Source organism: Diaporthe citri (assembly GCF_014595645.1).
Source record: "Diaporthe citri strain NFHF-8-4 chromosome Unknown scaffold_8, whole genome shotgun sequence".
NCBI lineage: Eukaryota > Fungi > Ascomycota > Sordariomycetes > Diaporthales > Diaporthaceae > Diaporthe > Diaporthe citri.
In genome coordinates this window covers 360090-381269 of record NW_025064853.1, presented here as the reverse complement: position 1 = coordinate 381269, position 21180 = coordinate 360090, and the positions used below count along the sequence as shown (strand labels likewise).

The 21180-nt window shown below is 56.1% G+C and overlaps 6 protein-coding genes across 6 annotated transcripts; 4 read left to right on the top strand and 2 right to left on the bottom strand.

The window, feature by feature from the left end:
• Nucleotides 1–1438: 1438 nt before the first annotated feature.
• On the top strand, nucleotides 1439–3292 carry INS49_014503 (uncharacterized protein; the record flags this gene model as incomplete). The annotated part of the gene is made up of 2 exons (XM_043175193.1): nucleotides 1439–2726; nucleotides 2784–3292. 2 exons carry the CDS (start codon nucleotides 1439–1441, stop codon nucleotides 3290–3292), a joined length of 1797 nt encoding a protein of 598 aa, XP_043020150.1.
• Nucleotides 3293–3640: 348 nt separating this feature from the next.
• Nucleotides 3641–4347, bottom strand: INS49_014502 (uncharacterized protein; the record flags this gene model as incomplete). Its single annotated transcript, XM_043175192.1, has 5 exons — nucleotides 3641–3683; nucleotides 3764–3992; nucleotides 4133–4161; nucleotides 4236–4268; nucleotides 4328–4347. 5 exons carry the CDS (start codon nucleotides 4345–4347, stop codon nucleotides 3641–3643), a joined length of 354 nt encoding a protein of 117 aa, XP_043020149.1.
• Nucleotides 4348–4812: 465 nt separating this feature from the next.
• Nucleotides 4813–6330, top strand: INS49_014501 (uncharacterized protein; the record flags this gene model as incomplete). The annotated part of the gene is made up of 2 exons (XM_043175191.1): nucleotides 4813–4866; nucleotides 4924–6330. 2 exons carry the CDS (start codon nucleotides 4813–4815, stop codon nucleotides 6328–6330), a joined length of 1461 nt encoding a protein of 486 aa, XP_043020148.1.
• Nucleotides 6331–7717: 1387 nt separating this feature from the next.
• Nucleotides 7718–11816, top strand: INS49_014500 (uncharacterized protein; the record flags this gene model as incomplete). The annotated part of the gene is made up of 3 exons (XM_043175190.1): nucleotides 7718–7844; nucleotides 7909–10452; nucleotides 10507–11816. 3 exons carry the CDS (start codon nucleotides 7718–7720, stop codon nucleotides 11814–11816), a joined length of 3981 nt encoding a protein of 1326 aa, XP_043020147.1.
• Nucleotides 11817–12830: 1014 nt separating this feature from the next.
• On the bottom strand, nucleotides 12831–13612 carry INS49_014499 (uncharacterized protein; the record flags this gene model as incomplete). The annotated part of the gene is made up of 3 exons (XM_043175189.1): nucleotides 12831–12907; nucleotides 13077–13179; nucleotides 13463–13612. 3 exons carry the CDS (start codon nucleotides 13610–13612, stop codon nucleotides 12831–12833), a joined length of 330 nt encoding a protein of 109 aa, XP_043020146.1.
• A 1995-nt stretch (nucleotides 13613–15607) lies between these two features.
• On the top strand, nucleotides 15608–19580 carry INS49_014498 (uncharacterized protein; the record flags this gene model as incomplete). Its single annotated transcript, XM_043175188.1, has 5 exons — nucleotides 15608–15635; nucleotides 15770–15828; nucleotides 16030–16083; nucleotides 18562–19522; nucleotides 19576–19580. 5 exons carry the CDS (start codon nucleotides 15608–15610, stop codon nucleotides 19578–19580), a joined length of 1107 nt encoding a protein of 368 aa, XP_043020145.1.
• Between the last annotated feature and the right edge of the window lie 1600 nt (nucleotides 19581–21180).

Below are 21180 nucleotides of genomic sequence, written 5' to 3'. Positions count from 1 at the left end.
GGCGACAATCCCCCTTGGTGGCTTTGTCCTACGACATGATACGATATGATTGACACCTTCGGGGGTTGACTCCGGGCCGTCCAGAGATCTGCGGCGCAATTCCATCCTGTCAGGTCAACTGGGGGCTGGGACAGCAATCTCGCCTACGCCCACGCTCAAGTCTGGGTTGAGGAGGATTGGGCCGTGATGTTATGATTAATGGCAACCATGCAGGTCTTGAGTGGATGGATGCAGCGCATCTCAAAGCATCTCCGGCCGGGCGCAGTGCGAGCATGCCGAGACCGACCTATCACCATGAGCGGCAAGCCGAAGGTGGCGGGGACAGCGTGGCGGCATGGATGGCTGGGCGGGATTGTGGATAGATAACTCAATGAATGAATGATGGATGGATGGATGGATGAGGAGATACCCATGCAGATCAGAGATGGAAAATCCAACAGCCAATTTGCATATACTGTAAATGATGGACGATTTAGACGATCGGATGGATGAACACATACACATGCACACGCACACACACGGATAGGTGAATGGTGAATGGCCAGTGAAGAGCAAAGCCCCGGAAAAAGACTTGTCGGAAAAGACATCCGGCCCACTGAGCTGGGACCGAACGGATGCGATGCGATGCGATGCATGCAATGCAATGGGGTGGCAGAAGTGGAGGAGACGGATGGATGTATGGATGGATGGAAGGGAGGAGGGGAGGGGCTGAGCAGGGTACAGGGCGGGGTCGCGAAGGCGAGCAAGGGGGAGAGCAAGGGGGACGAGACCGACCCGACGAAGCTGCCAACCGGGGAGACGAGACTTTCGCTTAGGCCGGGCACCGTTCGGGCGGGTTGCCCCCAGCTGCCCCCAGCGAACGAACGGGTTCTGTCAGGGCCTGGCAGGTCGGATGGGGATGCAGGCAGGCAGGTTGCATCACCCCATCCGCTCCCCCGCAGCGGCCCCCGCGCGTGACAGGCTCATCCCACTGCGCTCCACAGCCGACATTCTAGATTCCTCCGCCCGGACTTGCTCACCCTGACTGTCAACCGTGACACTAGCCATTGCCATGCCCGCCGAGCACCACGGCAGGTAGAGCTGCCTCGAGCTGGCCCGGGTGGCCTGCATGGGTCGATGCGTCCGCCGACTGCCCATCGACTATTAGTTGCCGGCGACAGCCACGGCCAGGTAGGTATCGTGATGTGAGAGCTCCCTCGCCCCAGCTCCTCTCCCCTCAATTCTTCCGTCAATCAGTGAATTTTCCATCCTCCTTCTCGACCACCCAGTGGATCTTTATATAAACCCTCTGTCTGCGCCGGCCTGCCCTCTCCCTCCAGACACACAGTCGCATGTTACTGCAAGCAAGGCTGAGTGTATCTGATATCCCCCAATCCATCTCTCTTGCAACCCCTGGCGAGGCTCGCAGCAGCAGCTCGTGTCACCCACCCGTGCCATCATGTCTGCCAAACACTTTGTCAACGACCCGACACATCTCGTCAACTCGGCCCTTGAGGCCATCACCTTCACAAACCCCTCCCTGGCCCTCGACAAGCACAACAAGGTCATCTACAGGCGCCCAACCCCCAATGACTCCTCGAACCCCCAGGTGAGCATTGTCTCCGGCGGCGGCGCCGGCCACGAGCCTTCCTTCTCCAGTATGGTCGGCAAGGGCCTCTTGACTGCCGCCGTCTCCGGCACCATCTTCGCCTCCCCGTCTGCGGAGCAGATCCGCGCCGCCATCCAGACCCGTGTCGGCCATGACAAGGGCGTCCTCGTCACCGTCATGAACTACACCGGTGATGTCCTCAACTTCGGCATGGGCGTCGAGAAGGCCCACGCCGCCGGTGTTGACGCAGAGATGGTCGTCGTCGGTGACGACGTCGGCGTCGGGAGGGCCAAGGCTGGCAAGGTCGGCCGCAGGGGCATTGCTGGCACAGTTCTCGTCCACAAGATCTCCGGTGCCCTGGCCGCCCAGGGCTACAGCCTCAAGGACGTAGCCAAGGTCGCCAGGCTCACCGCGTCCAACCTCGTCAGTGTCGGCGCCAGTCTGGAGCACGTCCACGTGCCCGGCCGCGCACCGCCAAAGGCCGATGACGCGGGCAACCTGGGTGCGAAGGAGGTTGAGATCGGCATGGGCATCCACAACGAGGCCGGAAGCGGCAGGGAAGAGATCGAGCTGCCGCAGCTAGTGGCCAAGATGCTCAAGCAATTACTCGACCAGGAGGATAAGGACCGGGCATTCCTGGAGGTCAACTCAAATGAGATCGTCTTGTTGGTGAACAATCTGGGCGGAGTGAGTGTCCTCGAGCTGGGCGGCATCACCGCCGAGGTAGTCACACAGCTGCAGAGAGATCATGGCATCCGGCCTGTCAGGATACTGAGCGGCACGTACATGACGAGTCTGAACGGCCTGGGCTTCAGCATCACCCTGCTCAATGTTGTCAACACCGAGGTCGGCGGCCCGAGCATGATCCAATTGCTGGACTACCCGTCTGAGGCGATTGGGTGGGCAGCACCTATCTCCAAGGAGACCTGGGAGGAGAAGAACCAGGCAACACGAGAGGACACTTCATCCGTAGGGGGTGAGGTCAAGCCCAGTGGGCTGAAGTACGATGCCAGCATCGGCTCTAAGGCCCTGCAGAAGGGGCTCGAGTACATTGTTGCCGTAGAGCCAGATGTCACTCGGTACGACTCGGTGGTCGGAGACGGTGACTGCGGCATCGGGCTGAAGAGAGGCGCAGAAGGTAAGCAAGCAACGATCCCATACTTGATTCAAGACATGTCCACTGACACAACCTCAGCAATCATCGACCACCTGAAAACCAACCCTTTGAGCGGGGACGCCGTGATAGACGCCGCAAACATTGTCTCCGTCGTCGAGATGGCCATGGACGGCACCAGCGGCGCAATCTACGCCATCTTCCTGAACGCGCTCGTCCACGCCCTCAGCACCCTGGCACCGGGTGACGCGTCGCCAAAGGTCTGGGCCGAGGCTCTGAAGCAGTCCTGCGAGGCGCTCTCAAAGTACACGCCCGCGAGGCCCGGTGACCGCACCCTGGTTGACGCGTTGTACCCCTTCGTCGACACACTGGCCGAGTCCGGCGACGTCCAGAAGGCGGCGCAGGCCTCGATAGCCGCTGCCGAGGCGACGCAGGGTATGGTCGCGAGCCTGGGCCGGTCCGTTTACGTCGGCGGCTCGGGCTTCAAGCACGTGCCCGACCCAGGCGCGTGGGGGCTGGCATATTTCTTCCTCGGTGTTGCCGGGCTGAAACCACCCAAGTCTAACGAGGAGGGCTGGGAGAAAGTTTAGAATGGCAGTGGTCCTTGTTCCCCCACCCCCAGCCAAAGTGCTTGGTCTGCGCGGAGTTGTGAGCCGGAGGTTTGGGCTTTTATCGTTGGAGGGCGTCCGGACTGTAATACCTAATCTTTTTGATTCCCATGTCAAGTAGTACACGGCATGCATGGTGATCGAGCCTCATGCATGCGAGAAGCAGTATCTGTTTGAATCCCAGCAGAAAAAGTCGACTCAATTCTCAACGCCTATGTCCATATGTGAATGATCTTGACCCTTTTCGAAAGCAAGCGAACACACCCTGACGACCCGGACAGTAGTCCTCCTACGGGTATCGTGAAACGTAAAACGCAGCCCCTCACCCGTTCAGCTCAACAGCACCAGGATGACGGAGTCTCCTCGCAAGAACCTGCGTGCCCACGTTAGCCTCAATTGCAACTAGTCCATGGGAGGAGCGATTGCTTCCCCCCGTCTCCTGGGATGACCCACATCTTGCTGATGAACCTGTCCTTGTTGACCGGCCGGCCCTTCTTCCCGCTAGAAAGCTTGGGCGTCTCGGTCCACATCTCCTTGACGTTCTCGAGGACCATGTTGCAGTGCCGGTCGAACGCCTTGACCCGCGCCAGCAGCTTCCTGTTGTTCCGTATCGAGATCAGGACCTGGGTGTGGCTTCGAACGGCGGTCTGGAGGATCGAGAGGGGACCCGCGGAGAATTCATCTGTTTTCCCGCACAAAATTTAGTGTTAGCTGGTGGGTGCGTGAAATCTCCCATTCCCTCCATGGCGTGCAGGCACGTCATCAACGATGCCATGCTGGGCGCGCATTGACGCGGGGACGGTCGAACGGGGTTGAACGTACGCTCTTCCAATTGGGATATCTCGTATTCACTGTTGACAAGTCAGCCAGTCCGTCAGTCAGTCGAGCGGTGGGACGCGACAGAGGAAGGCAGAAGGGGACGCACGTGAGTTCGTTACGAGGCTTCGTGAGCAATTCCCTGTGTTGTGGTGTCAGTCTTCTGGTACAGTAACATGGGAGCAGAGAGGGGCTTCTGACTGGATCTTGGGGTCGGCCATGGTATCTGTGGAGAGGTCGCGGTGTATGTTTGAGTTGAGTTGGGCAGACGAGAGACAAGGCCGCCGCTTTCACGTTCAACGCAGCAGGCGCATAGAGACGTCGCCTAGAAAATTAGGAGCTCCCAAAGCCAGCTGGGGTGTGATTGGGCGAGGCTAGCGGGAGGTGGGTCCCTTGCCAGCCCGAGCGTGGATGACGCTCCAAGCTCCCAATGCTCCGCGGTTTAGGTCCTTGCAGCAAATTTGGAGCATTTGAAAGACCGACGCAACTAGTCGATTGATATCCCCAAGCCCTCCTCTCCCCCTCTTACTTCGGCTTGATCTAGTTCGATCAGTCAACTTTCCATGCGCGTTCGCGGGAATCAGTCAGGTCGAGGGTCACCATTTCTGTAAATGTTCGCAAGGGCGCTCTCGGCACGAGCTGGCCTCACAGCATCAGCCTGCTGCCGACCCTGCAGAGGCACCGTCATGTCTCCTCTCAGAGCCAAGATCATGGAGCAGCAACCAGGCTCAAGAACACTTGTACGCCCACCAAAACCGATTTTCTGGCCAATTGACTAATTTTGACACTCTCTGAAGTCCTCGTTATCGTCATCGGCAGCAATCTGGAAACCACAGGAAGGTGACGAGCCCGAAGATGTCGTCTTCACCAGCCTATACGGCCTACGGACGATCGAACTAAACCGACCGTCGAAACTCAACCCCCTCAATGGATCTATGATCCGCAAAATAGCGCCGCGACTCATCGAATGGCAGAAATCAGACATGGCCAACGTGGTCGTTATGAAGGGCGCAGGGAATGCTTTGTGCGCCGGAGGGGACGTCGCGGCTCTGGCAAAAGCAAACATGACCGGAGAACAGGGCCAAAGGAGGTCTGATGACTATTTTGCGCTCGAGTACAAGCTGGACCACCTCATCGCGACCTACCAGAAGCCGTATATCTCCTTCATGGATGGATTTACCATGGGCGGAGGCGTTGGCCTCAGCATTCATGCGCCATTCAGGATAGCGACAGAGCGCACTGTTTTCTCGATGCCCGAAACCACGATTGGCTTCTTCCCCGACGTCGGCGCTTCATTCTTCTTGCCACGCATGCCCGGCGCGGTGGGCACCTACCTTGCCTTGACAAGCGAGCGACTCAAGGCGGCGAATGTGCTCTACGCGGGTATCGCCACACACTACCTGCACTCCACCACGCTTCCGATGCTCGAGCAGCGGCTGGCGGAGCTTAGATTCAGGGATTTCGACAGTCTGGAGAAGCGACTGTCGCTCATCAACGACGCCATCGAGGAATACTCCACTGGATTACCACATGACCAACCGGTCTTGCTGGGAGGCGAGCTGCGCAAGGCCATCGACCGGTGTTTCTCGAAGCCCACGGTCAACGAGATCGTGCGCGCCCTGGAGGAGCAGCCGGAGGGCCCGTTGAAGGACTGGGCGAACAAGACTATTGCGACTCTGAGGGCAAGGTCACCGACGTCCGTCCACGTGACGTTGAAGCAGATGCAACAGGGCCGGCAGTGGAGCATTGCCGACACGTTCAAGCGGGAGCACCAGATCGCTGCCAAGTTTATGCGGCACGGTGACTTCACCGAGGGCGTGAGGGCACAGCTCCTCGACAAGGACAAGAACCCTAAGTGGCAACCGGCCAGCCTGGACGACATCCAGGAAGGTGACAACATCACGCAGCCGTTCTTTGAGATTTCACGCGACGTGGCACCTCTGCAGCTGTTGACGGACGAGGACTACGTCGAGTACCCATGGAGGAGATTCGGCATCCCGACAGAGGACGACGTGAAGCGTCTGGCTACAGAAAAGAGCTACACGCAGAACCAGATCGTGAACGCCTTTTCTGCCCAGAGGAATGGCAAGCAGGGCGTGCGGGAGGTTGTGAGCGAGATTGTGGCGCGGAAAACAAAGGTGATCCCGGGGAACAACATTGCAAAATGGGTGGAGGAAGAGGAGCAGATAGACTCTCAGTCGTAGAGTGTTGCAAAGACTGGGCCGTGATAAATAGCGTGTACGAGTGGTAACTATATTTTGCGGTGTGCATCTGTCTTTAGACTCCAAAATAAAACACAAGTGCCAGGCTTATGTATGTTGACGATGGCTTCAATTTGATAGGCGATGCGTGATTACTAGCGGTTTTAACCCTGTTGTTCTAAAATGCGGCTAGAGATGGGGGTGCGGGGTGATGGAGAACTCACGTAGAACAGGCCATGTTGATGCGAAGGTCGCGACAGCAAAGCTTCGTTCTACCTGCGAGTGGATGTGAGAGTTTACTGCAGAAGATGTCGACGGCGAGATGGGTGTCCGGTGCTTGAGTCATTAGGTACTAGCGGCCGTGCTGCCCCGGGGTATAAATAGGAAGCCCCGGCCCCTTCGAGAAATAAATCCTCAGATTCCTCTACTCTCTTGCTTGATTTGCATCGGCATTTGATGGTGGGATGGCTGCCTTCTGAGACGCCGGAGCTGTCCTGAAAGCCCAAGTGCTTAAGTCCGATCGACTGTGAGCATCAGTTAGGTGCGACCAGGCCTGGGGAACGTCATTCCCCCTTATCGCTACCGTTATCATCGCCCGTGTGGGGATCCGCCCATTGAGCGGCGCTGGTTCAGGCCCGGCACCCCTGTGCCCTTGCCTCGGCGAGGTACCTGCGTCCCGTCTCGGTGCGGCTGATCTTGCTGGGAGCTACCCCTGCCGTCTCTTCACGTCCCGCCTGCAGCTGTCGGCCAGCTCCTTCCTCGTCGCGTCAATTTGTTTGTACCCGTCCCGCACATCGGGCGTGTCGCGATACCTCCCACCTGGTTGTCGCCTTTATACACTTCTATTCCCTCCTGCTCTTGAGTTTATCAACACCCGCTGCAACGTCTTCTCGTACGTACAGAAAACACCACGAGGGAGTGTTTCCACTGCGGAATCCACCTGAGGGGAATTTTGAATTATTCACGTCGTTGTTGGTCCAATTGGGTCTGGGTCTATTTACCGCGATCTGCCGGCCACCGCCCCCCCCCTGGCACTGCAAAGATCCACTCCACGCACAGCTAAAGGACGCGTGAAAGCAACGAGACGAGACGCGACCTTCGTGGCAGCAAAACCAGCCTTTAATTGCTTTTCCCTGCATACAACTGCGTTCAAATCCACCAGACCCATTTATTGCAACCTTTCCTTCCACCTCTTGTCGATACCTCTAACGCGTCCCACCGACACGACACCACCGTCGTCTACTTATCAAGTTCCTCTCTTTGCCTCTGTCTCTCTCCCCTTCTCCAGCACACACGGCAACACCCAGTTCCACCTCTCATCATCAGCTCAATCCTCGTCATTGTGCGGAAAAGCCTACTTTGCATGCATGCACGATCACTGAACGACTGAATGTCGTTCCCCAACGCCATGGGCTCCCAGGGCGGCGGCCCCTGGGGGCAGTACCATTCCCATGGCCTTCCACCGCCAGCACAACCTCCTCAAGAGGCCGAGGGCGCGCAGATGCGGCCCATGGGACGTAAGCTCATGACTGTGCTCTCCCTGATCTCATCCCACTCCCAGGCTTACCTGTTACTCTATAGTCAAGGTCAGCTACACCTTCGAGAGGGATCAACAAAACTGCCTAGCACGCTGGCCCCACGTTCTGCAAATACAAACAGCACCCATCGACGAGAGGACCACGATCGGCGTTGTCGACTTGAGAATATGTTTACAGGCTGTTGCCCAGTGCAGCCCCGAGATCGTCAACCAGCCTGATAAAGATTATGCCGTCTACGCCTTGGACTACTCCGAAGACGATGTCCCACTGGTTGGACAGGGAATGCTGTCGTGGGGCCTCGACCAGGCGGTAGCCAACCCTGAGCAGAAGCTGGTCACCGGACGCGTCACCAAGAACATGCTTGCCATATTTGGCAACGGCGTCAAGGAGACATTGGAGGTCAAGCTAAAGCTCAACTCCGTTCCCAGAATGCAGCGGCCACAAACTTCACACAACTCTGAGGTTCAACGAGGCTATGGAAGTAACGCTCCGACGCCTACGCCAACTGACACGGCCAGTGAATGGTCGTCTTTCATTCAGTCAAACCCCGGTTTTGGCCGTCCCGCGAGTGGTCCTTCGGCGCCCAGCCCAAACCTCGCTCCTGCAAGATTTGGCACGCCCGTTCAAGTGCCCAGCCCGGCTCCAGATGTACGTCCAGATAATTTTGCACCGCTGCCTGCAGCACCAACGCCTCCACCCACGAGTGTCGCAGGGTCTCAGCCTACGGCACCTATGTCCTCGTTCGGCCCAGCTCCATCATCCCAGGGCCCGGCTCCAGAAAATGCATCTACTACATCCAAAGGCAATGGGAATGGGGCACCCGCACCAGCAAAGAAACCTAAACGGTCGTCGTCAAAGGCACCCAGCAAGAAGAAAACGGGAAACCCTAGAGGCAGGCCTCCCAAGCACCCGAGACAGGATGGTGGCGACACGTCTGCTATCGAAGACGCGACCGATGGAGACGAGCCCTCCAAAAAGAAAAGGGCAAAGACTACTAAGGCCGACTGGCCCAAGGGCGCTCCATTGGACTCCGCCCCTGGATCCTTGCGAGTCGCTGCTAGTACCTCAGGTTCCTTGCGTACCATGAGGCCTGCTGCGTCCGGCAGCAGTGGAGTCGGAGGAAGCCACCTCCAAGAGGTCCCTCGCGCACCAACACCTGTACCCGGCCAAGCGCCCCCTCGTCCGCTTTCCAAGCCATTGTCCCAGGCACAGTCAAGGAGACCATCCGTCCTGGGCTATGATGGGTCTACCAGATACCAAGTCTTTGATGGTGGTATACCCGGACCACCAGCTCAAGATGCCCGGTCACCCTCCGAGTCCGTCGCTCAGTCACCTCACCAGGTTTACACACCAGAGGAGAGCCCTGCGGATATCGGTTCTAGTCCTCCGGTACCAAGATCAGCTCATTCCATGCGGTCTAGCCCGCCGCTTTCGAGTCCTGTTCTGCCACCGATGCCAATGCCTCAACCAGATTCTGGTTTTATGAGTGGAGGATTTGACTCGATAGCCGATTACGACGATATGCCCTTGGCAACTTCGATGCCTCCGAGGTCAGAGGACCCCGGCGTTACAGAAGCCCTACGTCCGGTCCCCCAAAACAGGTCTAAAGCAGCCTCGAAGCCGGGGACCATGATTATTGAGCAAGTGTGTCCTGGACCTCCGGAGTTGCTTCCAAAGAAGAGCATCTACAAGCCCAAAGCCACCTCACAAGCACTCAGTAAAAAGTCTCGAGGAACCGGTACGAAGGCAGTAGCGTATCCGTTGAAGAGAGCAAATACTGAGCCAAATCTTCAACGACAGGAAACGCCCGTTGAACCAACTGGCCCGCCGCCAGTACCCCAACTGCCTTTGGAGCTTGAGGCTGCCGAAAAGGATGGATCGCAATCGGAGCCGGCGGTGGATCCAACGCGAGAGGCAGCACGCGAACCATCACGAGAGCCATCGCGTGAGCACACGCTTGAGTCAGCCGGCGAGCAAGTCAGCGAACCAAAGGCCCCTGAACCTGCTCCTCTTCAGTCAATCGAAGATACGGAGGATGGGATTTTGCGCCTACTGGATCAGCCACTGGCTGACGGCTTGCCCATGACCGACGCCGTAGGAGACGCGCATGAATTGCCGTCAATATCGGAGCCGCCACAAATCCCCTCTCGTCGACCATCGACCTCAGAGGCCACCATACCAGCACCCAAACCGTCTGTTGCGGCCAGTGACCCGGGTTTGCCTGAGCCCTCCAATGTTTCCTTTTACTCTTTTGACGACGAGGAAGAGCAGGCCCCGTTGAGCAAGAACTTTTCGCGAAAACAGTCGATCAAGGCAAAACTAGAGAAGGCGATTGAGGCCGGGCAGATGCCAACTTTCTGCTCGAATTGCGGCGCCATCAGCACACCGACCTGGCGCAAAGTCTTCTCACAACACTGTGAAGGAAGCCCCGAGTTCCCTGTGTTCTCTGACAAGCCTGGTTGTATTACAGCTATCATTATCACGAAGCGGGACGAGAATGAGAAGCCCCTGGAATACCAGGTGATCAAGAAAGCCCTTGGACCAACTGAGGACAAAGCCAAATGGAAGGAAGATATGCTCTGTAACTGTAGGTTTTTTTTTTGGTGGCCTTGCCCAAGAGCAATGGACTGACGGTCAATAGCTTGTGGGATTTGGCTCAGCAAGTTTAAGACTCACCGGCCCGAGGACAGGTGGGAGACGGATCCGGCCCAGCTTGGTAGACCGCGCAAGAAGAACAATGGCAAATCTCGTCCCAAGAAGGCCAAGGCGCAGAATAAGGGAACGGCAAATCTGACTTCCGAGGCTTATTTTACCACGGATCCGATCGGTCCTGGTGATGAGGGTTCGTCGCCAGAAAATGCTGACGAGGTCATGCTGTTGCGGGGTCCAACGACCGAACCACCCAGTCGCGAGCGTGGCTCTAAGTCACAATCGGCTGGCCCAGCGGATTCTTTCCACTATTCCGACCGTCAGGGTTCGTCCAAATCACACGGTAACGGCATGGCTCAGGGCCCTGCCGCTCCTGAAGATGAGGATTTAGGGAGGACCCGCCGACTCTTATTTCCTTCCCCTAAGAAGGATGGCCAGCCCAAAGTGCTTGGCGAAGTCGCTATCAATGTCGTGAAGACATCACCGTCCTTCGAGAGGTCAAGGAAAGCGGCAATCGAGCAGGAGAACATGTATTTGGGTATTGAGGGGGATCTAAAGCTCCATGCCACACCGAAGTCCGTTGGCCGTGCCGCGCAAGTTGATGATGATATGGCGGACTTGTTCGGTACGCCTCCGCGCCCATCAACGCCCCCTCCCAAGGAGAGGAAGAACGGTCAGTTCAAGACGCCTACGCGACCAACGCCAAGTCATCGACCCATAACTAGGAGTGTGTCGAAGTCGATACGGTCGGCGCGTTCGGTCGCAAAGTCGCCCGGACATGCCCTCCATGCTTTGCAACAAACGCCTACCAAGACACCACGAGTGTCGAGTGCCAGAAGGCACAATGCTCAGCGATACGATCTCAACAACCATTCGACCCAGCACCTACACGCACATTTCTCCCTCGATAGTGACATGGCTATGTTCAGCGAAGCGCATGGCCTATCAACGGCCACGGGCGAATGCGACTCGCCCTTCTCATCGACCCTAAATCAGCTTTTGTCCGAGGCTCATGACTTCACCACGGGCTCCTCGGCACACGGTCTGGGTGATTTGGACCTTGCAAGCTTGCCGAACCTGGATAGCGACGCGGTGCTGTCGGGGCACCTTGAGTCGCTTGATTTTGGCCATTTCCTGACGACCGACGCGGTGATGCCTAGCTCGCCACCGTTGATCAGCAAGAATGGTGGAGGGGCACACGCATCATTTGGAGCGGCGTCTCAGATTGGCCTAGACGGTGAGGGCGTCTCGTGGGAGAGCTTCGGGGAGATAATGATGACGAATGCAGGAGACGACGAGTGAGTGACGAGATGAGAGTTGGCGGTCTCTCATCCCATGTCCTGGACATGGATTCTGTATCCTGCTTTTGCTTTCTTGAGCCCATCATGGCTGGAACATTGTTTTGCATTTGGCGTTGGCAGCAGGATCGGTTCTTTGGTAAAGATACTCAGCCTATGGGGTGATTGGGAGCGAGGAGGGGTCAGGCAGACTTTGAGCACTTTGATGTTTTTTTTAGCACTTCAGGAACAGGAGCATTTGCTCCTCAACGCAGCATGTCACCAACGTAGAGTTTAGTGACCCGGAATTAGAGTCTAATTCACACATTTGCAAGATCTAGGAATGATGACCTATCTGTTGTGATCACAGTCTTCGGATGTGTTTGCTTGGAACAAGTGAATGGAACGAGACGTAAAGCGTGTTACGGTATGGCTGCTATGTACGTCGAACACACTATGCCAATCCAAATAGCGACAAAAGCTCTGGATGCTTCCGCGGTGCCTGCTCACAGGGATGTCATCACTCATCACCCGGGAGTGTCTTGTCTGGGTCCGCAGCACGAGCAACACGCCAGCGCCCAGAGTCATCCATGACCAACTGGGCGTGTCTCCTTCCGCCCCTGGTCTGCCTCGTGATACCACTGAAGATGGACCCCGAGAGCTCCGGGGAAGACCCAGTAGCCATATTCCTCCCAACTCTGCTGGCTCCTCCTCCCGGCATGGGCTCTCTCATTGTCCGCTTCGTGCTGACGAGGTCCATGTGAGGCCGGTCCTCTAAATTTGAAAACAGACCATCCCGCTCAGGACGGGCTGAAAAAGGTTGCGGTGGCCTCTGGTATGGTCCTGTTAGCGGCGGTGACGGCGGGTTCGCCTCTCGGCCGAGATCAAGCCTGCTCAAATCACGCTCCAATCTACCTCCGGCATACTTGTTAACTCTCTCGCCTCGACTCCGTGGCTGATAACGCTGCTGACATTGGGACACGGAGTCGGAAGGCCCGACCGAGACGAGCCCTTGGCTGCTGCTGCTGCTACTCGGAAGTCAGTGGGTGGTGGCGCCGCCGAAGAGCTGCGGGTGCTTCTGGGAGACATCCACGACGTTCTGGTAGACGCTGAAGTCTGTGATTGGTTTGACGTCAGCACGGCTTGATCATGATGATGGCTATCACGTGATAACCTGGCGATCCATATCCCGGGGGGTTAACCCAGAGCAGGCTGTCCCAGAGGAAATCATCCCAGATCAAGGCTGCATGGGCTGCATGGACTGCCTGATCAGGAAGGAACGTACCAACGCCAGTCCCAAGGTCTAGTGAGCTTAGCACCCGGACGGACAGGTCTGGATTGACCTTGCCGATGATCTGTACCGCGTTTCCATTGGACAGGTGGGCTTCCTGTAGGGTTGTGATTTCCTCATGTCAGTTGAGTCCGAGCCAAAAGAAAGAAAAGAGAATAAAATAGAACAGGACAAGCAAGTAAAGCAGGGGCAAAAACAACAGGAAACAACCCCAGAAAAACAGACAGAAAAGGAAAAGAAGGCAAACCCCCCCCCCCCCCAAGCAATCAACCAACCCAAAAAAAAAAAAAAAAAAAAAAGCAGGACGTGAAACTCGCATGACTGTAACACAGGATTGGAGGTTTGGCAGGGCCCAAAAGTTGGAAGAGATCGTCACATACACGATTCAAGTGGGCAGTGATGTTACCGTCCGAGTCGATGACTGCGGCCTCTCCTCGAAGCTGGACGACCCGGCCGACGACTATGACATTGCGGCCCTGATACGAGTCCAGGTAGGGCGCGGTGATACGAGGTGTTGACTGGGACTCCATGCTGGGCGAGAACGAGCTGATGGCTACTGAGCGCGGGCCTTGGTGGATGCAGGTATGCGGATGCTGGTCTGGGAATAAGTTGGCACGTGGGAATCACGAGCAGCGCGGCAGCAGTCGAGATTTGAGTCGAGGTGGGGATACCTATGCGAGCACTGCTTCAGCCGCGCAGTTCTCGGCCTGGATGGAGTTCAGGGCAAGCAGCAGCAACGCACCAGCGCTCCAGTGCTCGGTACACGTGGGGTGGCAGGATGGTTCGGGGATGGGTGGGGCCCTCGAGAGCGGGAGCTTGATTGTTCTGGGCCGTGTCAGAGTGGGCTGGTCTGGCTGCAGACTATGACCCCTCGATGATGGGAGGGTGATGTTTGGTGGTGATGGGAGGATGCGATGACCAGGACGCGACTCCCAAAGCCGGGGACGACGGGCGTTTGCCCCACCAAGGGCGCGTTTTGGCTGACTGAGGGGTGGGGCGGGGCTGCGGACGAGGGCCACACCCAGCTTTTGCCCGGTTGCTCGTCAAGGTCCGAACCGCGATGCATTGGTTTGGTTACTGTTCACAGTCTGCGGCTGTGTGGCAATATAATCTACCTAGAAGCACCTTTGGCAATGCTCCATCCATGTGTGCTTTCCTAGTGCCTATGTGCCAGGCCGTCTGGCCAACGCTCACCACCTACATCTGGTCTGCTATTCAAATCTTTTGAGATCTGTAGAGACATCTCCCTGCCTGTCAGCCTGTCTGATGCGTGCGTGCGCAGGGGCAGGTGACAGGGTGCTCCCAGAACCTTGCAAGCACAGGGACCACCGGAAGCAGACGCCGATCAGGGACTGGCTGTCTTTTTTCTTCTCTTTTTTCTTCTTCTCTCTCTTCTCTTCCTGACAGCCGACATGGGTTCCGAGCAGACCTTTGCCACCCAGGGACAGTCCAGCATGTCTAGTTCATTATATCAGCGGACGATACTACTGTAGCCCGCTACTCACATGAAAGTAGCCCGTCTTTCTCCTAGAGGGCCAAAGGGTTCAAGGGTAGGCCAAGCCAGGGGAGGAGGGTGCAGTTCCGCAGGCCTAGGCGTGCTAGCTCAACCCCGGGCCTCCTCCGACCTATCAGCCTTACCTACCTACCCAGGTACCCAATCCATATCGCCAGCCACTACCTAGGTAGCATACCAGCACAGCACAGCATCGGCAGTAGGAGAAATGCTCAGCCAACGTTTCCCCCTAGGACCAACACAACGAATTCCACCCTCCCCGGGCAGACAAAAACGATACCTGATACCCTCTTATACCTCCACGCTTTTCACTCAAAACGCATCTCGCTCATTTTAAGGAACATAAAGAGCACCAAATTAGGCCTCAAATGGTGCTCAACGGTGCCTATCGGCACCATCCATCCTCGCCCCAGCCGGCCCTTTTTTAAATTTAATTGCCGTCTTAAGCAAAGTTAATTTTTTTTAAAAAAAAAGTTATATTTAAAAGTAAAAAGGTAATTTAAGGTATGTAAAATACAAGTTTATACATTTAGCTGGCGTTTTTATGCTAGCGAAATCTAGATTTCCTATAGAAAAATCATCGTTTTTTTCCGCCCGAGGAGGGTGGAATTCATCATGCCGCCCTAGGACGTCATCATGCAAAGAGCCGCTCTTGGCCAGGTGTTACGTCATAACCTGATTCTAACGACTCATGAAATGTCAGTCCTGTACGACTATCGGTGACTACTAGGTAACCACTTCAATTAGAAAACAGAAAATACATGGCACCATAGTACCGTCTGGCATCGATCGCCCTCTGGTGACCAGGTGGTTGTGTGGTTAGGTAGGCTGGCAGGCAGGCTGGCAGGCTGGCTTGGGTCCGGGCAGCGCTGAAGGGCCGTCTCATGTGGAGATTCACACTCTCGTGCTGCGCATTATATCAAGGACCGATGCACGACGCAGTAGAAACCGGATGGTCTAATGCAAACGATGGGGGTATTATCGACCCATTTTTCACCCGGGTGGTTTCGTCATGCGTGGATATTGGAACTGGTATGCTGGTATGATGCCCAGGTGCTGCCGACCAATGCGCCCGCCCATGGCGTTTGTTTTCCCATTGTCGCCACACATCTCCACGTGATCTCTCCCACGGAATAGCAAGCTACTGTGGGCTAAACAATAGCTGACACGCTAGACGGGCCAGACGCGGAGTTGCTGGGGTGGTGGTATGGTGCGGCTGCCAGGATCCAGGGCGTGAGAAGAGGTGGCAAAAGATCTCCTGGTGTCTGTACAAAAACATGGGAATCTTCAATTCCCATCCTGCCGTTGCCTCGGTTTTTGGTAGGGCAGGTAGGGAGGTGCTGGGGCGGAGCTTAAAGTTTTATACTTTCGCTTGATGCTCTGCCCGGGTCCGTCATCCAATGCAGATGGCTAACCGCGGGCCTGGCTCTGCAGCTCCCGCGAGACCCCATGCTCCTGCTGCTTGCCCCTGGCCTGCCCGGCGACCTGGTCAGTGCCCCAGCAGGTCGATGTGTATGTGTGAGTTTAGTTCGCAATCTCGATCAATATGTGTTCCCAAAGTCGCTGAGCGAGTTGCCCGACACGGAGACTATTACGTTACAGCAGGTACGCAGGCACGTACCTGCCCAGGTCCTGACCCTTGTGCAAAATGGTGTGGCTGCCTGGGGCAGGAAAAGAGCTGGGGCACAGCCAGGAGCTTTAGGTCCGGAGCTGCCAGAAAAGTTGGAAGGCGACCTGGGCGACTGGGCAGAATGGAGGAAGGCGCTCCCGATCGGGACACTTCCAGTCCCATGTCTTGTACTCTGGTACCTTGCTAGACCGGTAAATCCCATGCAATCCAATCAGCCATGTCTCTTCCACCACCACCACCGCATCCCCAAGAACGGCCAGAACTGTTCTCAGCTGCTAGGGGCGACTTTTCCCTGCCCTGCCTGTCGGGCCTCTTAGGCTTGTGAGCCCTGCCCGAAGAGATTTGCATCCATTCGTAGGCCCGCTTGGACTCTTGATTTGCCTAATGACAAAGGCACTTGTCTTCCCAGCAAGGGCTGGCTACCTGGATGGGTGGGCCGCTAGGGGGGCTATGTACCCTCGAAGTGACGAGCGGGATACGTGTGCCTGGCTGGGCAGATCATGTACTTCCAAGGTACCGCAGGCCTGCCCGCCTGGGCAGTACCGTGTACTCTTGCGTGTACCTAGGTAGAGCACGGATACGGAACGCGCCTCGAGGGACAGCTCTAAGCTTTGGACGCCTTTGGCACCCCGCCTGTGGGCCGAGTGGGACCCGTGGTAGCTTCGAGAGACAGACAGAGAGCGAGCGGGCGAGAGGGAGGAGAAAAAGGCAGAGGGAACGTTCGGCTTTCCATTATCAGAGCGGGGGATTGAGTGACTGCCAATGTCTTGCTGCTGTTCTGCTTGGGACCTTGGACCAGAGCTTCATCACACCTGGTCCACTTTTGCCTTCTTCGCCCCCGTCCCTGCAGCTTCGGATACCCGGCCTCTTGTCATTGAAACCGCATCCCCATCAATCTGGACCGGCCGTGAATAAGATCCTGCCCACCTGTGACCTGCGACCTGCAACGACCTGGAAGCTGGTAGTCGACCTGAGCAGTCCGTACATACATCTGACTAGCACAGAGATTCCACTACCCACCCCCCTTCCCCCAACACGCCGTCCGCGTCATACCACACTGCTTGGTACATGACAGTAAAGTCCGTGGCCATATCTCGGTATCCATCTCGCCCACTGCCCACCCCCTTCACTCCACCAAGGCTCTTGGTTTCGATACTTATGGGTTTTTGAGTGGCCATTTCGCAAAACTACTTTACCTACCTTCAGTACTTGTGGATTGCAGGCTCGCACACACCTAGACATACAATCTCTCTGCTCTCCCTCTGTCTCCCTCATACGTACATACTCACTTCCTCGCCCGTCATCAACCTACGCTGCGAGACACACCAACGGCCAAACCACTCACACTGCGTACCGAGTTTGTCTGCCCAACGCAACGCGACAACAACAACAACAACAACAACAACAACAACAACAACAACAACAGACAATCGCACCGACCACCCAACAATCTGGCGCTCCCCCACCCCCTTGGTCTCTCCTGGTTTCATCTGAGATATCATTTGCCTGACGGTTGTGCCTTCTCCCGCCCTCTGCATCTCTTTGCGTCTAGGCTTCCTCTTCAGGTGACCTCCGGAGCTTTTGGTCCTGACTCCCGGTCTGCGACTGCCCTGGGAGGCAAATCACCCATCGCGGTACACCCACAAACCAACCCATCTTGACCAGCCGCAGCCCGTTGCACACGATTCCCGGACGACTTGAGAACCAATCTTGCAAGCCGCACACGCGATTCTTGAAGCGGTCGACGATCAACGGCAACACTAGCATTGCGATTCCCCTTACCAAACCCAGCAGCTTGTCCAGCACGCAACCCATTTCTGATTTAAGGTCCTAGCTTTCTCAGGCCATATCCTTCTCACAACGCCTCTGAGAAGACGCCGACGTTCCGTTTCGATTGTGGGGCGCATTGCCAAAGCTGGTGCAGACCAGTCAACCCGCTGGCCACGGCAACTCCCTCCAATTTGCATTGGTTGCCCTCGCCTCCCTTCTGACCACCTTGCTCGCTCTAAAACAGTCGTCATCTCGTCCTTTAGCAGTTGAGAAGTGTGTGGCTGCCAACTTCGCGGGAAACACCTCCATTGCCATTTGTGGTTAACCCCCCCCCCCCGGTAGAGCAGGCTGTTGTTCTCTCATACCAACGTCATTCTGCGGCCGCTCAGATCTGCCCGTCGTGGTGTGGTTGTAAGCCTCCGCGACAGCTTTTCGTCGAATGCTTGACACCGTCCAGGACCTCAACGCACTCAGTCGGCGCCGTTAAACCCAGTACCAGCAGTCCATTATCTGCCCCTGTCTGCTAACCCGGAGGAAACTTCTTGACCCACCCAGCGGTCCCTTAGGAGGCAAGACAGGCTTTCGAGATCGCCCTGGGCGAGAAGTTGGCTGCCAAGGCCCCCACGCGCGGCATGGAAGACCCCTCTCACTTTACCAGTGACCTTGTCGACTTCAACGGCATCGACCCGTACCCAGACACCCTTGAAGACGAGGTGGTTGTGGCAACCACGGAGCTCCCACCCACCTCTCATCAATCGTACTCGTCGATGAACCCTTCCGTCATCCCCAGCCCGCGCTCTTCCTTGGGTCGGTCTCCCGTCATGCCTTTCCAGGACATTTCATACAGTGACCAGGTCTGCGATCCAAGCCTCCTCGCAAACAAGGGAGCTGTCTCGACAAGAAGCAAGGTTTCGGAGCCATTAACACCAGCCTCCTTCGAGGCGCGAGGATCAATTAGCACCAAATCGAGCTCCAATTCCATTCCCTCACTTCAAGAATCTCATAACATGGCACCGGCCCGGAAACTTTCACATGAGGGCTCGGAGCCTCCAAAGAAGCGAGCCCGTCAGAAGCAGTCCAAATCTGTCAAGCAAGAATCGGAAGATGAGGAAGAGGACGAGTCGACGGAGAAGCGGAAGAAGTTTCTTGAGAAGAACCGAATTGCCGCGAGCAAGTGTCGGGAGAAGAAGAAGAAATGGGTGCATGAATTGGAATATAACAAGTCTCAACTGGAACGCCACAACATGGACCTCCGCTTGGAGCACCGCGGCTTGATCAATGAGCTCAACCAGACGAAGAGCATGCTGATGAGTCACGCGGACTGCAATGATCCTAACATCACCGAGTGGTTGAATAGCCAAGCACGGAGAATTGTACAGGCCACTGGTTCCAGCATGTTCTCGATGCCGAATCCACTTTCTGCGTACCCACCTCAAGGCCAACACCGGAATGGCAGCAACATTTCTGGAGGCTCCTTGGTCGATCTTGACCCAACATCGCGCCGGGCGAGTACGTCCTATTCGCAGGGTGAGTATCCAATGGCAGGATAAAGCAGAAGCGAGGCTCGGTTCCTGATGCAGAATAGGCCATTCCTCAATCGACACCACACCACCGATAGATCCTGCCTTACCGATGTCGTCTGTATCGCCGAAAGTCAAAGAGGAATCATTGATCAACTTCGATCACATGGGTTGGTGCAACGAGTGATAGTGAGATCGCGTCTTGCTGCACCTGCCAAGTCATGACTGCTGCCACGATTGATGTTCTGGGAATCTTGGGCCGCCGTAGCCTTAACAATGTGCGATGGAGTCGCGGAGACTTGGAGCACGCCCAACGGTCGGTTTGATTTCGTTTTAGTAAGTCAGAAGACTGCTTCATCTCTAGCAAAGGGGAGGCTCTCGGGGTTCCGACGCGCCTCAGAATACCTTTGGCCATCTTGTTAGGACAGAAGACGTCGGAGAAAAGTCGGCACAGGTGCTGAGCTGTGCCTGTTGTCCACGGTTGAAATAAGTCATTCTGGCGGTAGTGCTCTCTATCCAATTGGTAAGAGAGGGCACAGTGGTGGGTGTGATGGTCGGTCAAAGCACCGAGTGGTGGGCAAGGATACGCCACTTGGATCGCATCTCTAAATTGAGAGAAGACCACGGCAGGTCACCTGTAGAGCCAGCGCGGCTCATGGCTTGTACCATGTAGGCAAGTCTTTAGGACTGGCTTTAATTCGTCGGTCGGCAGAGCGCACGACAGTTTTGGCCGATATTTCAAAAGGTGTCATGGTCTGCCATGATACGGAGTGGCACCCGGAGTGGCCACAGGACGGGTGCAGGAAGCATGGGCATTGTTTTGTAAGGAGGACTGTTATGAGTGACGACGGCAAGGAAGGGATCATGGCGTCTCGTGGGCGTTTGGAAGTCAGACATGGCGGATTTGAGCTATCTTTAATGCTCGAGTATAAAAGACCTAACTCAACAATGTCGTCATGTGTGCGCTTGTGATCTGTTGTTGACGTGGTTGACAGTGGCTGCGGCAAGATCGTGATGCCCTCAAGTCGTCATAATGAGGTCTGGTGAAGGTTCTCGGGCCGGGGCGAGGCTGGCTTTTAGCCGATGATAAAGATGAAAAGTGTGTATACTACAGGAGAATGGAATGGGACAATCAATCCTCAAGGGAAGGCCTTCAGGGCACACAAATAATAAACTGTTCATCCAAGCGGTATCCATCTCAAGGAAAGGTTGCCATGGTCGGATTCGATATGACGTATGCGCCCTCGCAGCAATTCGGCAGACCAACCCTTGCCACCCACAACACAACCCCTGTGGGATATCGTCCCCACGCCCTGAATGGGTGGACGAACCACACACGGGCATTCCCAGCCCTGCGTCCTTTGTTGTATGTCTGTATGTATGTACAATGTATGCCGTATTTGGGTGCCGATCCGTGTATACACCGCAATTGCCGTGGCCTGATATATGCACCATTTCGTCGTCTCGCATTTCACAGCCCTCCTGGCTGTTTTTGCTCGGTCCTCTGCTGATGGAGAGTTTCCAAGCTGACCCAGCCAGTTGGGTCTTTGCTTGGCCCCGTGGTTCGGGGCCGCAAAACAGGGTGGGGGCTGCATCGTCTCTCGGCCGAGTTGGCGCCGGACCATTGATATCGGGGGTCAGACGTGTAGTATACATCATATGTGC